At 44.6% G+C, this 14,468-nt stretch overlaps 1 protein-coding gene across 1 annotated transcript in view; it reads right to left on the bottom strand.

The window, feature by feature from the left end:
• Nucleotides 1-14,468, bottom strand: part of LOC147627625 (uncharacterized) — a 122,904-nt gene that overhangs the window by 88,585 nt on the left and 19,851 nt on the right. Inside the window, exons 3-10 of the mRNA XM_086814536.1 lie at nucleotides 2,930-3,274; nucleotides 2,719-2,844; nucleotides 2,464-2,549; nucleotides 1,915-2,023; nucleotides 1,615-1,710; nucleotides 1,359-1,421; nucleotides 1,165-1,224; nucleotides 554-628 (exon numbers count right to left, since the gene is read on the bottom strand). Of these exons, the coding sequence (XP_086670662.1) occupies nucleotides 554-628; nucleotides 1,165-1,224; nucleotides 1,359-1,421; nucleotides 1,615-1,710; nucleotides 1,915-2,023; nucleotides 2,464-2,549; nucleotides 2,719-2,844; nucleotides 2,930-3,274 (960 nt within the window). The remainder of the gene's footprint in view (nucleotides 1-553; nucleotides 629-1,164; nucleotides 1,225-1,358; nucleotides 1,422-1,614; nucleotides 1,711-1,914; nucleotides 2,024-2,463; nucleotides 2,550-2,718; nucleotides 2,845-2,929; nucleotides 3,275-14,468) is intronic.

The following is a 14,468-nucleotide window of genomic DNA, read 5'->3' as shown; positions in this document are numbered from 1 at the left end:
TAATAATTATTGCCAACCCAAAAACAAAGTTTTAGTGCCCTATTGAGGGAAGTCACCTAGAAGTAGTGATTGGAGAACTAGTAGTTACCTACTAGTTGTCCTTATGCATGAATAAGTAGTACTAGTTGTCTTTATGTATGACTAAGTAGTACTAGTTGTTCTTATGCATGACTAAGTAGTACTGGTTGTCTTTATGTGTATGACTAAGTAGTACTAGTTACCTACTAGGTGTCCTTATGCATGGCTAAGTAGTACTAGTTGTCTTTATGTATGACTAAGTAGTACTAGTTGTCCTTATGCATGACTAAGTAGTGACTGTAGAACTAGTAGTTACATAGTAGTTGTCCTTATGCATGACTAAGTAGTGACTGTAGAACTAGTAGTTACATAGTAGTTGTCCTTATGCATGTATGTGTGTATGTATGTATATCAAAATGAAAAATGAAGAGAAATGCCAACACTGCAAGCAACCATCATAAAATGATGTATAAACCTGCAAAAATGAAGAGAAATGCCAACACTGCAAGCAACCATCGTAAAATAATGTATAAACCTGAACAGGAAGCTCCAATCGTGTCCTTAAGCTGGGGCGTTCTTTGCCTTCCTCCCCTTCTCCACCTTGCAAAAGCTTTTGCAATCAACATGTCTCAAGCTTCAATGAGCTTATCAAACTAAAGATCTCAATTCAGCACACTTTCATTAAGTTGGCAAATTAAAACTACTCTTTGGGAACAACACTTCCAAGGTATACAAACCAATGAAAAGTTCAAGTTATTTTCAAAACTTACAAAAATCAAAGTGCAATCTAAACTTCAAAGCTTCATACCACCAACTCCATCATGCACATCATAGACTATGTACTATGACATCTGTCATGAGTAGGTGCAGATATCTCCACCTTAGTGGACAAATCTAAATGCTTAAACAACAGTACTGTATTTCTATCACTACTCCAAAAGTGAAGGGCAGACTCGGTCAAGAACTGAATTAGATCTACACACACGCACATGCACAAACACACACACAACGTAGCTAGTCGGGCAAATGCAAATTGCATCTTCTCAGCTCGCCACATATGTTTCCTTTCGAGACATATGAACATGTTGGTAATCAATTACTAAGCTTTGTTTGCTGTTGACAATTCCATTATTCAGAATAACCAACCTGCGGAATAATATGCTTGAGAGTTCCAAACTTGCTGACAAAAGCATCCAAGATGCATCCCTACAAAAGAAAAGAGGTTATTTGATCCGAGACACTTCATCAATCAACTTAGCCTGAGAGACACTTATTAGTTTCAAAGTAAGCCCAGAAAAAAAAAATGTTCAAGAGGAAAGGCTCAAAATTGAGTGTCTTACCAATAAAGCTCTACCCTCTTCTTTGCTAGATAGGTCAACCCCTCGAATGAAGATGGGCTCCGCCTGCACAGGTGACATGTGATATCATTAATAAGAAATTATTAAAGATTTGACATAGCCAAAGGCAGTCCTTCACTAGTGAATGATAGCCTCTCCCCCACTCCCGGTGGGTTGAGCGAGAGACATGAAACATCATCAACTGAATGACAGGATCTCTACCCCGAAAGAAAAAAATAGCAAGTTCCCATGCACATACCAGATTCAGCATTAAGCGGACACATGTGGTTTGAACACTCAACGGAAGAGAAGAGTCATGCATATTTCTTGAGAACAAATATATGATTCGAGAAAGCTGCAATCATCAACCAATTCAAACAGACAGTAGCAGACATAAGTATTAACAATCATAAGAGCAGCTAAACGTATAAAAAATAAAATAAAAAGATAATATTGTTAAAACAAAAACAAGCTCTAAATTTGAGAGCAAAACCTAAAATCTACCAATAATCCCATCAGACAAGAGTAACCTGACAACTGAGTTTGCATTGTCAATTACCTGGGCAAGCTTTAGATCGAGGCGCACATGGTGTATAAGTTCTGCAAGAATGCTGTATGCTAGTGGTCTGAGTGTTTCAAAACAAGCTCGACCAGTTCCCACCAGAACTCTGAAAAAAGAGAAAAATATACTATAATCTCTGAGCAATACCAAAACAAGAACCCAAAAAATAGAGCTGAGAGGTATGACTGGCCTGCCTCTAAGGCTGAATATACAAAACCTAGGCACCCATCATTTTTTTTTCGGTGTCGCCAATGAGCACCTTTGATGGGTTTACACACCAAAATTTAGGCTACATTCATGCTGCCTGACTAACATGCCACCTGGTGGCTGGTATGTGATGACCACTCCGACCGTCATAGGGCCCACCATTTGCCTATGGTTTTTCCCTTTCCCCTGTGTGAAGAGGTGTGACTAAAGTAAGAGCTGCCATCCAAGTTACCCAGCTGCCCATTCCTGCCCACGCAATGGACAACTATGGTTTTGTGCTTAGGCTGTGTGTAGCCAGCCTAAGTAATGAAACAAGTGGGCCATGGACAAAAAGCATACCTTTCTTCCAAAATTTTATCTATTAGAGGGAAAAAGCCTCTTCTGAATTCAGTTGCCAGAACATGCCGAGTTGCCACAAGCAGCTCCTGCAAAAAAAAAATGATTTGATCTAAGTATTATTTGGCAGCATCCAGAACATGCAAAGAGCCCACGGTCAGAGACTCTTCGTCACCAGCATGGAGATGTGTATGCTATTTAAAAAGTCCAGCTGTTTGAAAATCAACCCAGAAGGTTCAAGATGTGTAGACAGCACACCTTGCGTATAGAAACAGAATCAGGGCAGGTCACGAGCAGGTTGACAATGCTTTTTGAAATGCTCTCTTCATGCGGTCGGATACAGTCCGCAAAACTTCTCAGCAAGTAAGTTAGAAATGAAACTGTCTGCAATTCACATCAAACACGCCCTCATCAGTTAAAAAAACAAGTGAGCCAATCTCTTGCTGTTTGATTTCAGTCATGTACATACCTTAACCTGAGCTGCTTTCAGCTCTGTGAATTGATTCTTGAGATTGGATGGCACTTGTTGTGGACCAGGTATTGAGATTGCCATTACCATCAATGGCAACAGAATAGAGATGTTGGACTGGACGTATCTAGGATACAGCTGAAACAGGAACATGACAATGAGAGGACATTCTGTAACGATTTTGAATGACCGTGTGCTAGGATTCAGCTGTCCGATATTGGGACCGCCTGCTGATCTCTGTGGCCCAATGTAACCAAGATTATGTTGAGTCGCTGCAAGCTGACTATCCAAAGCATTTGTGTCCTCGAAGAAATAATTCACAGTAGCTTTGAAATTCTGATAGATCTGTGAGAACAAAACAGTGTAATGAACAAAACTTTTGCAAGCTAGGGTGAAACTAATGTGAAAAGCACAAACTTTAACAGCACTGACTTAGATAAGTAAGAGCTCTCTCTCTCTTTGCCCCTCACATTGTTCATTGTACCACTGGCAATTACAGGGCTGTTTTTTTCTTTCAGCTCTGTTTAGGTCTATGTTTTTTCCATGATTATGTCACTTAATGGACACATTGTAACACTTCTGGCCTCATAGACCCTTTGGTCTTGTTAGCTACATACCTCTATGGTCGACCGGGGATGATTGTGACACCATTGTACTACCTACAGTACATGGGTGATTCCACACTGTTAGAAGTTATCTCCTGTCTTTATCAGACACCAGGGCCTTTGTTGTGGGTGTGCCCGCCCTGTATAGGTGTTTTTATCATTTTTCCTCACTCCCCGTATTTTGTTCCCCATTTTTTCCCATTTTTTTCCATGATGTGGGTGGCTGCCACAGGCTGGCAGGAGCCTCTGATGCTGGCCGACTGCACTCATGTGTTCCTGAAGACTCGCCGACTTGATCAGAGGAGGTCGTGGTGTTTTTCTGCTGGCCGACTAGCTTTGCCCAGTCGTGGAGGGCTGGTGGCACTTCATGCGCTGGCCAACTGCATCCATGGGGCCATATAAATAGGCCCCATGATCCCCACTTTGTATCATTCAGTTTTTCTCCGGATCTTGTGTATAGAGAAGAGTTTACACGCCTATCTCTCTGTCTTTCTTGTGCTGTCTATTTTCTGCACTCTACTTGCTCTTGTGGTCTCAAGTTTGGTTATCATTTCCGCTGCGTATTTTGACATGGTATCAAAGCCCTAGGCTCTTGATAGATCTTGGGAGTTTTCTGAGCAAGAGGGGGATAGTTAAGTTGCTGATTGGTGGACTGTTTTGGACTGTTCGGGAAGAGAAGTTGCAAGAGGAAGGCGGACTAAGGTGCTGGACAGCCACTTGCAGGTTTAGAGTTCTTTTTCCCCACCCACCCACCCTTTTTTTGAGTTACATCCCCGCGATGGTAGATTTGTTAGAGATGGCTAAGAAGCACGTGAAGATCCCGACTCTCCCCACGTTCCCAGTGGACCGTCAGTTGGACGGGAACAATTACGGCATCTGGAAGGTTATGATGGAGTCTGTGCTGGAGTCATATGACCTTGCTGATTTCATCGTCATCGGGGTTCCACGGCCAGAAGCAGAGGAAGGGGAGTTACTGTCGATGAAGAAGGACCGAAAGGCATAGGCACAGATGTGGGATCGTGTCAACGCCAGGGTCCGGTCATTTATTTTCCTCAATTGCACACCACAAGTAATCAATCACGTAAAGCATATGATGCTGGCCAGAGGTATATGGCAGCATTTGGCTTCTCTTTACAACAGGGTATCGCCCATGAAGAGGATTTCCTTGGAAGTACAGATGCGGGTTATGAGCCCTGCAAAGTCGTTGACGATGCGGGAGCATATTAACAAGCTGCAGGCTCTTCAGCAAGAAGTTCTTCAAGCTCCACCTGGAGGTGATGGACACCGATGTTTCATTTTCTTCAGGCAGGGAGGAGATTGGAGGATTGTCCGCAATGGATACTCGAGAGTGGATTCTAGACGGTGGTGCTTCCAAGCACATGACTCCTTCCCATTCAGATTTACAGAATCTCTGCAGGAATTCTGGTCACATTCTTACTTGGGATACATCCACTATCCCAGTTCACAGTGAGGGCACGATGGAGATAGTTCCCGATGATGGCAGAGGGGGGGAGCATTCCTCCCAGGTGTTGTATGTTCCGTCACTTGGTTTTCATCTGTTGTCAGTGCATCAGGTTTGTAAGACTGGCGTACGGGTGGAGTTTGATGAGCATTTTGTTGCTCTCCGTGTCAAATCCCCACGGATCCCCTCATGATCGATCTTGGTTCGAAACTCGAATCCTGCAAACAAACGAACAAACAAACAAGCAAGGGGGTGCAGGCCTGACTCACCTCCCAACCATGACAGCCGTGGGCAAGCCCACAGTCTTGGCTGTCGCCACCGAGCCACGAGCTGAGCTAACTAGGATGACGTACCGACCAATCTCCTCCTCGCGACGTCCCATACCGCCACGAAGCTGCCCTCGCGGGCCTCGAGATTGCTGTCGGCCTCGGCTGCACAAAGCAGGTGCACGTCTCCACTAGATCCAGGCTCCGAGACCATAGAGCTCTCACAAACTCGCGAGACTCTCTATCATACAATAACTAACCTTGGCCACCCTTTTATAGGCTCTTGGCCGGTCATCGGGCGTCCACACTTGGGTGCCCGCCCGTTAGTATTTCCCTAACTCAGCTCGTCAATCAACCTGCCTAGTTCCAGGCTTCCCCAAGCCTCGAAACTAGTCTTGCATGCGTATAGCACACGGTAGATACACACTGTGCACATGACATACTCCCCTTCCTCTAAGAGCTCACTCCTGAGCTCACTAAAAAGCCAGGGTAATCTCTCTGAAGAGTAGTCAATGTCTCCCATGTAGCGTCCTCCTCAACACAATCCTTCCACTTGATCTTGTATTCCGTGATCAGCGTATGACGCAATCTTCGTTCACGAAATCCAAGAATCTTTTCAGGTTCGTGCGGAACAAATGTCATGTCCTCGACATTTATAATTTCTTGAGGAGTAACTAACTAATCTGCTCCACCCAGTACTTAAGTCTACTGACATGAAATACAAGATGAACTTTCACATGAGAAGGCAAATCCAATTCATATGCAACTGAACCAATCCGTCGTGTAACACGAAATGGTCCACAGTATCTAGGGGATAATTTCGGACCTGTCCGTAAAGTCTCGGAATCTTTCGGAACTCGCAAATACACCATCGTTCCTTCAGAGAACTCTCTCGGTGAACGATGTCTATTAGAATAAAACCTGTCTCAGTCTTGAGCACTTCTAATAGATTCCTTTGCAACTTGTAACATTTCCTGCATATCTTACAAAAAATTACGTACTGCATCATGCTGAAGTCCTGAGAATCCTACTGTAACAGGTGATCTAGGTTGAAAACCATACATAAGCATGAAAGGACTAAACCCTGTACTCGTATGCTTAGTACTGTTATATGCAAATTCTAACATAGGAAGATAATCCTCCCATGAACTCTGTCTTTTGGATACATATGCTCGAAGCATATCTTCCAAAATCTGATTCACTCTTTCAGTCTGGCCATCAGATTGAGGATGATCTGAGGAACTCAAATTCAAAGTTGTTTCTAACTTCTCAAAACAAGTTTCCAAAAATCACTCGTAAACTTAGAGTCCCTATCACTGACTATGTCCTGCGGTAACCCATACAGTCTAAACAATTGCTCGATAAACTGCCTTGCTAATTACATAGCTGTAATAGCCTTCCGGGTCGGTAAAAATCTAGCCATTTTTGTCCAGCGATCTACCACAACCCAAATAGAATCGTGGCCTTGATGTGTTCTTGGCAATCCGGTAATAAAATCCATGGAAATACTTTCCCATTTATTACCTGGGATTTGCAGAGGATGCAACAACCCACCCAATCTAAAGCGTTCAGCTTTATTTGCCTGACAAATTTGACACTTGAGAACATAATCTTCTACATACCCTTTCATCTTTGGCCAATAAAAAGTGTGTTTCACTAACGATAGTGTCCTGTGTACCCCAGGGTGTCCAGTAGAAGGGGCGTCGTGACACTCCTTAAGAATCTTGGATCTAATGTCCGGGATCTGTGGTACACAAATTTTGTCATTACGGAATAGTAAACCATTCCGAATCATCCACCACTGGCCTCCGGCAACCTCAATGGTAGACTGCTCAGTCATCGAGTCTTGGTCAATCAATGAGCTCCCGTCCTGGATCTTCTGCCAAAATGGACCAAAATAACTATCAGTCCTGAAAGCCCTCTCAATGACTGAAATAAGTCAGTAGAAATCTCGGTGAACGACAAAGTATTCACCTCTCTAATTCGACTAAGCGCATCTGCAACATTATTCATGGACCCTTTCCGATAATGAATCTCAAAATCAAAATCTTGCATTAACTCAGTCCAACGAGCTTTCCTTCCTCTCAAATCATCCGCATCACACACATACTTGATTAACTGATGATCAGTCAATACCACAAACTTGGAGCCATATCAAAATCTTGCATTAACTCAGTCCAACGAGCTTTCCTTCCTCTCAAAATCAAAATCTTGCATTAACTCAGTCCAACAAGCTTTCCTTCCTCTCAAATCATCCGCATCACACAGATACTTGATTAACTGATGATCAGTCAATACCACAAACTTGGAGCCATATAAATAATGTCTCCAAACCTTGAGAGCATGAATCACAACATAAAGCTCTTTCTCAAGGGTTGGCCAACGAGATTGAGTGTCGTCTAGCTTTTTACTTTCAAAAGCAACCGGTCTACCATCTTGAAATAGAGCAACCCCGATAGCATAGTCACTGGCATCAGTTTCAAGAACATAAGGCCGACTAGGATCAGGTAATGCTAAGATAGGTGCTTCCTTGACTTTATCTTTCAAAAGTCTGAAGGCCATATCTGGATCTTTATTCCAAATGATAGGCTGATTGGACTTACGTCCACAACCTTTCAACAAGTCGGTCATCGGTAGTGTGAGCTGAGAGTACTCCCGTACAGATTTCCGAAGAAAAACAACAAAACCGAGAAAAGAACGAAGTTGTTTCACTGTACGCAGTATAGGCCAGTCCAGAACCTTCTGAACTCGGTCATAGTCAATGCTCAATCCATCTCGAGTGATCTTGTGTCCCAAGTAAATGATGTCGGTCATAAAGAACTCACATTTACTTAATTTAGCATATAGTCGATTCTGTCTTAAAATAGATAAGACAATCGTGAGGTGTCTAACATGATCCTCAAGAGTACGACTATATATCAAAATATCATCTAGGAACACCACACAAATTTTCCCAAATGTTCACGAAAAAGATCGTTCATCATTTGCTGGAAAGTGGCTGGAGCATTGGTTAACCCAAAAGGTAATATGAGAAACTCGTAATGGCCATACCTAGTCCGAAAGGCGGTTCTTTCGACATACCTTTCATGAATATGTATCTGGTGACAGCAAGTACGTAAATCTATCTTCGTGAAATATTTCGCTCCTGCTAACCGGTCAATCAGGTCATCTAATCTAGGGAGAGGATAACGGTTCTTAATTGTCAGCTTGTTCAATCTCTTATAATCTATACACATTCTCCAGTTATTGTCCTTCTTTCTCCTAAGCAACACAGGTGCACCCCAAGGTGATTTATTTGGACGGATCTGGCCCATCCTAGGTCGTGGAACAGTCGGCCAGCTCCTAGGGGCAGTTGGCAAGCTTCCTTTCATCACTATATAAAGGGGCCTCCTCTGTTCACTTGATCATCATCTAACCTATTCACAGGCACATGTTCTACACCATCTGTTGGTTAGTATCGCCATTGTAAAAGCCTGTTGCTACATAACATGATGTTCATTGTCTGATGTCTCTCTCTCTCTCTCTCTCTCTCTCTCTCTCTCTCTCTCTCTCTCTCTCTCTCTCTCTCTCCTTTCCTCTTCTTGTCTCCTATGTTTTGCTTTTGCATTGTGCAACTCTATCATGGTATCAGTCGCTTCGGTGCTGGCATCCACATCTCGTTCCCTCATTTGTTGAACTTGGCATTTTTTGCTGGAAGATGCGGCCTGCGTTTTCTTGCATCTACAGCAGGAGGCTGTGTTTTTGGCTGCATTTTCTTCAGCTACTGGTGGCTGCGTTTTCCCTTGGGTGCTGCGTTTTCAGCATTGCAGCTGCGTTTCGGTAGGTGGCAGCGTTTTTCTCTCCTTTTGCAATCTTCTTCATTAGCGTTTTCAGTTGCTGGTGGTGTGTAGGCTGCGTTTTCAGTCCTGGTCAGCAGTTGGTGGCCTTCTTCGAGTGTGGAGCGCCCCCGACTAGTGGCATCTTCAGCCTGCCTCTTCTTCGATGGATCTACCTACTTCTTGGGTGCTTTCCGACAAGATTTGTGGGCTTGTTTGCAGCAATCCTGTCCCACTCTACCTCAGTTCTCAGAGGGGGCTAATCGGTCCTTTCATTCCGTGGCGTTGGAGTTTGTTGGAGAAGTGTGTTTGAGATTGGTTGTGGAGTGTTCGGATCATGAGTGGCAGAAAGGCTTGCCTGTAGAGGTGTGCTATTGCGGTGAATATGGGTTCCCTCTTGGAGGAGGCATCTGCCCTTGTTTCTCAAGAGCAGGTAAGGTTCCCTCCTAGTGGACAGGATCAATCAATTGCTACAGTGCAACAAACATGACAGTGTCATTGCTACTCTTCTGGAAAGCAAGTTCGTTTGGCCAAGGATTGCAAGACCAAAGGTACAACCCAAGCCAGGACCAAGTTTTCAAAGACAGGCAATGATCATAGACATGATGATGATTCTGATACTTCTAGTGTCCCCAAGGTGGCAAAAGCGAGGGGGGACATGGATGGTCAACTTCTATAGTTATACAGATTGTTCTTCCTCATGTGCGTCCAGCCAGAGAAGGCTTGTGGGTGGGAGAGGGGGCTGTTAGTAGCTCCATTTCTGGTGCATGGGAACTGTGAGGCGGAGTTCCAAGCATTACAATATCTGGTGAGACAAGTTCATTTTTTGGAGCTATGGACTAGATGTGTTCCAAGTCCATTGCTTGGTGTAGCATAGATTATGGACTGGATGAGTTCCAAGCTCATTGTTCAAGGTTTTTGGGACGTGATGTGTTCACAGTCCACTGTTGGGGGATAATGGGCGCGGTGTGTCCACCAGCTCATCATTTTATTCTTCGAGTTCACTGCACATTTGTGTGGGAATTCGGAGCCAAGCAAAGTTTCTTGCTGTTTGTGGTGGTATTTTGTTTGGAGGAAACAGGCTGGCGGGTGCTCTTTTCGAGGTGTATCTGGTATTGCACAATACTGGAGTTGGCCAGCTCCTAGGGGCAATCGGTCAACTCCCTTGCATCACTATATAAAGGGGCCTCCTCTATTCACTTGATCATCAGCTAGCCTATTCATAGACACATGTTCTACACCATCTGCGGACTGGTATCGCCATTGTTAAAGCCTCTTGCTACATAACATGATGTTCATTGTGTGATGTCTCTCTCTCTCCACTTACCTCTCCCTCTCTCCTATGTTCTGCTTCTGCATGTGCCAACTTTATCATACAAAATATTGGGCACACGGCCATAGTCCAAATTAATCAAAATTGTGGTATGAATCACTCAAAATGGATGCTCAATAAATAGAGCCACTGCACACTAACTCGACAATGCATAGATCATCATCCACGGGTGACACACTTCAACCGTGCGCTAGCATCGATGGGTCACACACTACAACCATGCGAATACTGCCACTTATATACCTACTCACAATAAACAATAATGTTACTTGTGACGCATGCAAATAGTCCCGCGATGGGTCACACACTACAACCATGCGCTAGCATCAATGGGTCACACACTACAACCATGCGAATACTGCCACTTATATACCTACTCACAATAAACAATAATGTTACTTGTGACGCATGCAAATAGTCCCGCGACAAACGCAAATAGTTAGGCCCAAAAATACAACAAGTCAGTACCAATCATGCATATACTATCCATGCGGAATATGTGGAAATCACTCGCGTGTGTGTCAAAATACGCAGCAAAAATGATAACCAAACTTGAGACCACAAGAGCAAGTAGAGTGCCAAAAATAGACAGCACAAGAAAGACAGAGAGATAGGCGTGTAAACTCTTCTCTATACACAAGATCCAGAGAAAAACTGAATGATACAAAGTGGGGATCATGGGGCCTATTTATATGGCCCCATGGATGCAGTCGGCCAACGCATGAAGTGCCACCAGCCCTCCACGACTTGGCAAAGCTAGTCGGCCAGCAGAAAAACACCACGACCTCCTTTGATCAGGTCGGCCAGTCTTCAGGAACACATGAGTGCAGTAGGCCAGCATCAGAGGCTCCTGCCAGCCTGTTGGCAGCCACCCACATCATGGAAAAAAATGGGGAAAAAAATACGGGGAGTGAGGAAAAATGATAAAACACCTATACAGGGCGGGTACACCCACAACAGAGGCCCTGGTGTCTGATAAAGACAGGAGATGACTTCTAACACCCCCTCTCAGCGCCTGGCTGTGAAACCAACCACAGGGAGTTGGGGTGCCGCCTAAGCAAATCGTGAGATAGCGGCTTCGTGAAGAGGTCCACCGTACTGTCCTCCGTCGAACAGAACTCTAGCAAGATGTCATCAGCAACGATCTGTTCACGAACAAAGTGCATGTGGATGACCATGGGTTCCTCCGGTGGAAGCCCAATCCTGCAATGCAACCTCTGCAACCTCACCACCTCACAAGCAGCATCACAAGCAGCCCGGTACTCTGTCTCTGTCGTCGACAAGGCAAAAGATGACTGCCTCTTACTGCTCCATAAAACTGCTCCTGGGCCTGAAGTAGATCTCCTCGTGTCCGGATCTCCTCCCCAAACTGAGTCACTCCCACCGTGGAGTCGGACTCCATCAATCAATCCCCCTCCTATGTACAAGAGTCCATGATCCTTCGCATGCTGCAGAAACCACAAGATACGCAATCCTGCCTCCCAAAGAGTCATCTGCAACCATGAGCTCAACGGCCTCATCAGGAAGCTCACGTCCAATCTGGTGTCCATCAACCAGATCAATGAACCATTCTGCTTCTGAGTCAAAGAGGCATCACACTGCTCACAAGGATCAACACCTGTTACGGTGCAAAACCAAGTCCTGGAAACTTGCTGAAGTCCCGCAAGGTCTTCTAAAACCTGTTAACCACCCCCTTTGAAGCCGGAACCACAAAGCCTGGAGAAACCAACTCCTTCTGCAAGTAATCAACTGCCACCTGCCTGGCTTTCTGGATACCTTGGCCTCTGCTTTAGGCCCAATATTACTCCGGGAACAGTTCGGGGGCGAGCATAAGGAGAGTACCAAGGAGATCGTGGACACTTGGCTACATAAGTGGCAAGTTGACTTTCAGTTTCATCCATATGATGATGGAAAAAAGATCCAGTTAGCAGCAGGTTTCCTCTCAGGCAAAGCTTTGCTTTGGTAGAAGGAACTCAACCCTAAGCCAACGACTTGGGCACACTTCGAAGACGTTTTCAAGAAGGAATTCCTCAAGAAAGAGGATGATTATGATGTTGTTGCCCGGTTTTCAGCTTTGACCATGACCTCGCAGCACCTCACTTATGAGGTCTACCTCCAGAAGTTTAGAGACTTGCAGATGAAAGCTACAAAGATGGATCCCACTACTCTTTTGGGATTCTTCGTAGCTGGTTTACCAGACTCATACCGTTTACAGGTTAAAAATAACAAATGCAAAACATTGGACGAAGCCATTCATTCACCTCATATCTATGATGATACAATGGTTTCTTCGTAGCTAGTTTACCAGACTCATACCGTTTACAGGTTAAAAATAACAAATGCAAAACATTGGACGAAGCCATTCATTCAGCTCGTATCTATGATGATACAATGGTTTCTTCCAAGTCTAAACCCGTTACCGAGCAGGGGAACAAGCATAAAAGAAAGTTCTGCGCACCTATGGCTAACACGATTGAAGGCAAGTCTTCGGACCAACCTTCGAAGAATTCAAATTCGAATCCAGCGAAGAAGAAACGACTCCTCAGGGCTTTAAAGCTCAAGAAGGAAGGACGTTGTTTTATCTGCGAAGAAAAAGGACACATGCGTAACGAGTGCCCAAAGCAAAAGGGTGCAAAGACCAACGCAGGACCCAAGCCAAAGGCAGCTAACCAGTTGTCTTTGACAAGTACGTCAATTACTGTACTTTCTCGCCCTAGTACTTGTTCTGATTGTCTGTTCAACTCTAAAGTATCTGGCTTGCATGATCTTCTCCGCGTTTATGGAGAAGTCAATGGCCATAAGATTCACATTCTTCTAGACCCTGGCAGCTCACACAACTTTGTTAACTACAAACTTGTGGAGAAATTGAGTCTTGATCAAGGTGGTACCAAACGTTATGTACTGTACGGATCCGTACGTATTGTACATTGTTTGGTACGAAAAAAAATTAAGGTACGTAAAAATACGTACCATTGGTAAAAATACATAAAATCTCAGAAATTTCAGCCACCTACATAAAATTTCATCCCATGTCCACATTGACATATAAAACTTTCGAAATAGAGACACAACAAGATCACAAACCTACTAATTCAAAAGTGAGAAATTAGAATCACAAGTCGTCAATCATACTTAATAAGTTAATCATACTTAATACTTAATACTTATTACTTAAGACAAGTCACATTGTCACAAGTGAGTAAGGCTCTGAGAGAGAGAGAGAGAGAGTTATGTTGCTGCCTTGGGGGCCTGAGCAAGGGTGGGTGAGTTATATTGCTAGCCGTACTGGGCGCCAGTGGCGAACAGAGAGGGCGGCTACGCACAGAGGCGCGAAGCGAACAGGGGCGGTGAGGGCAGAGGCGAACTGAGGCGGCGGTGAGCAGGGGGCGGCCCAGGGAGAAGGCGGCGGCGACAGTAGCGAAGAGAGAGTGCGACTGTAGAGGAGAGAGAGCATGGCGGCTGGCCCTTACCGGAAGGTTGAGGTCGTACGGCCTCCAGACGCAAGACGTAGACACAAGACGCAGGCACGCCGCAACACACACACACACACACACACACACACACACACACACACACACAACGTACGGATCCCCGTACCGTACGAATGTACGGTACGAATTGGATCCGTACGTACGTTTTGATCCTACCTTGGTCTTGATACGACACCCAGCGATCATACCTATGAGGTATGCCTACCTGTAGGTCGGCAAGTATGGGATCGAAAGGTGGAGATGCTTCCAATCCAGATTCAAGACTACAAAGATACTCTAGAATGTTGGGTTTTATGCTGTGTATGCACCCAGAGGAGTGCTAGTGATCATCAGTAGATTACTGGGGCACTTTTTACTTCAGTTAGTGGAGGTTTTTTCCCCCAGTTTAGCTCAGTTTCACTTATATGCAGTTTATAAGTGTTTTGGTCCACCCGGCACATTTATGGCCGGACATGTGAACACTTATCTTTAGGGTCACTATCATGTGGCTATTGTACTTCACTTTTTCATCATTCAAGCATACTGAAGTCGTGTTCTCTCCGCATCTTGGTTTCCACGCCTGCTTGA

The sequence above is a fragment of the Cibotium barometz genome, chromosome 20 (genome assembly GCF_041138505.1).
Source record: "Cibotium barometz isolate CiBa-2024 chromosome 20, ASM4113850v1, whole genome shotgun sequence".
Lineage (NCBI taxonomy): Eukaryota > Viridiplantae > Streptophyta > Polypodiopsida > Cyatheales > Cibotiaceae > Cibotium > Cibotium barometz.
This window is presented reverse-complemented; position numbering and strand designations above follow the sequence as displayed.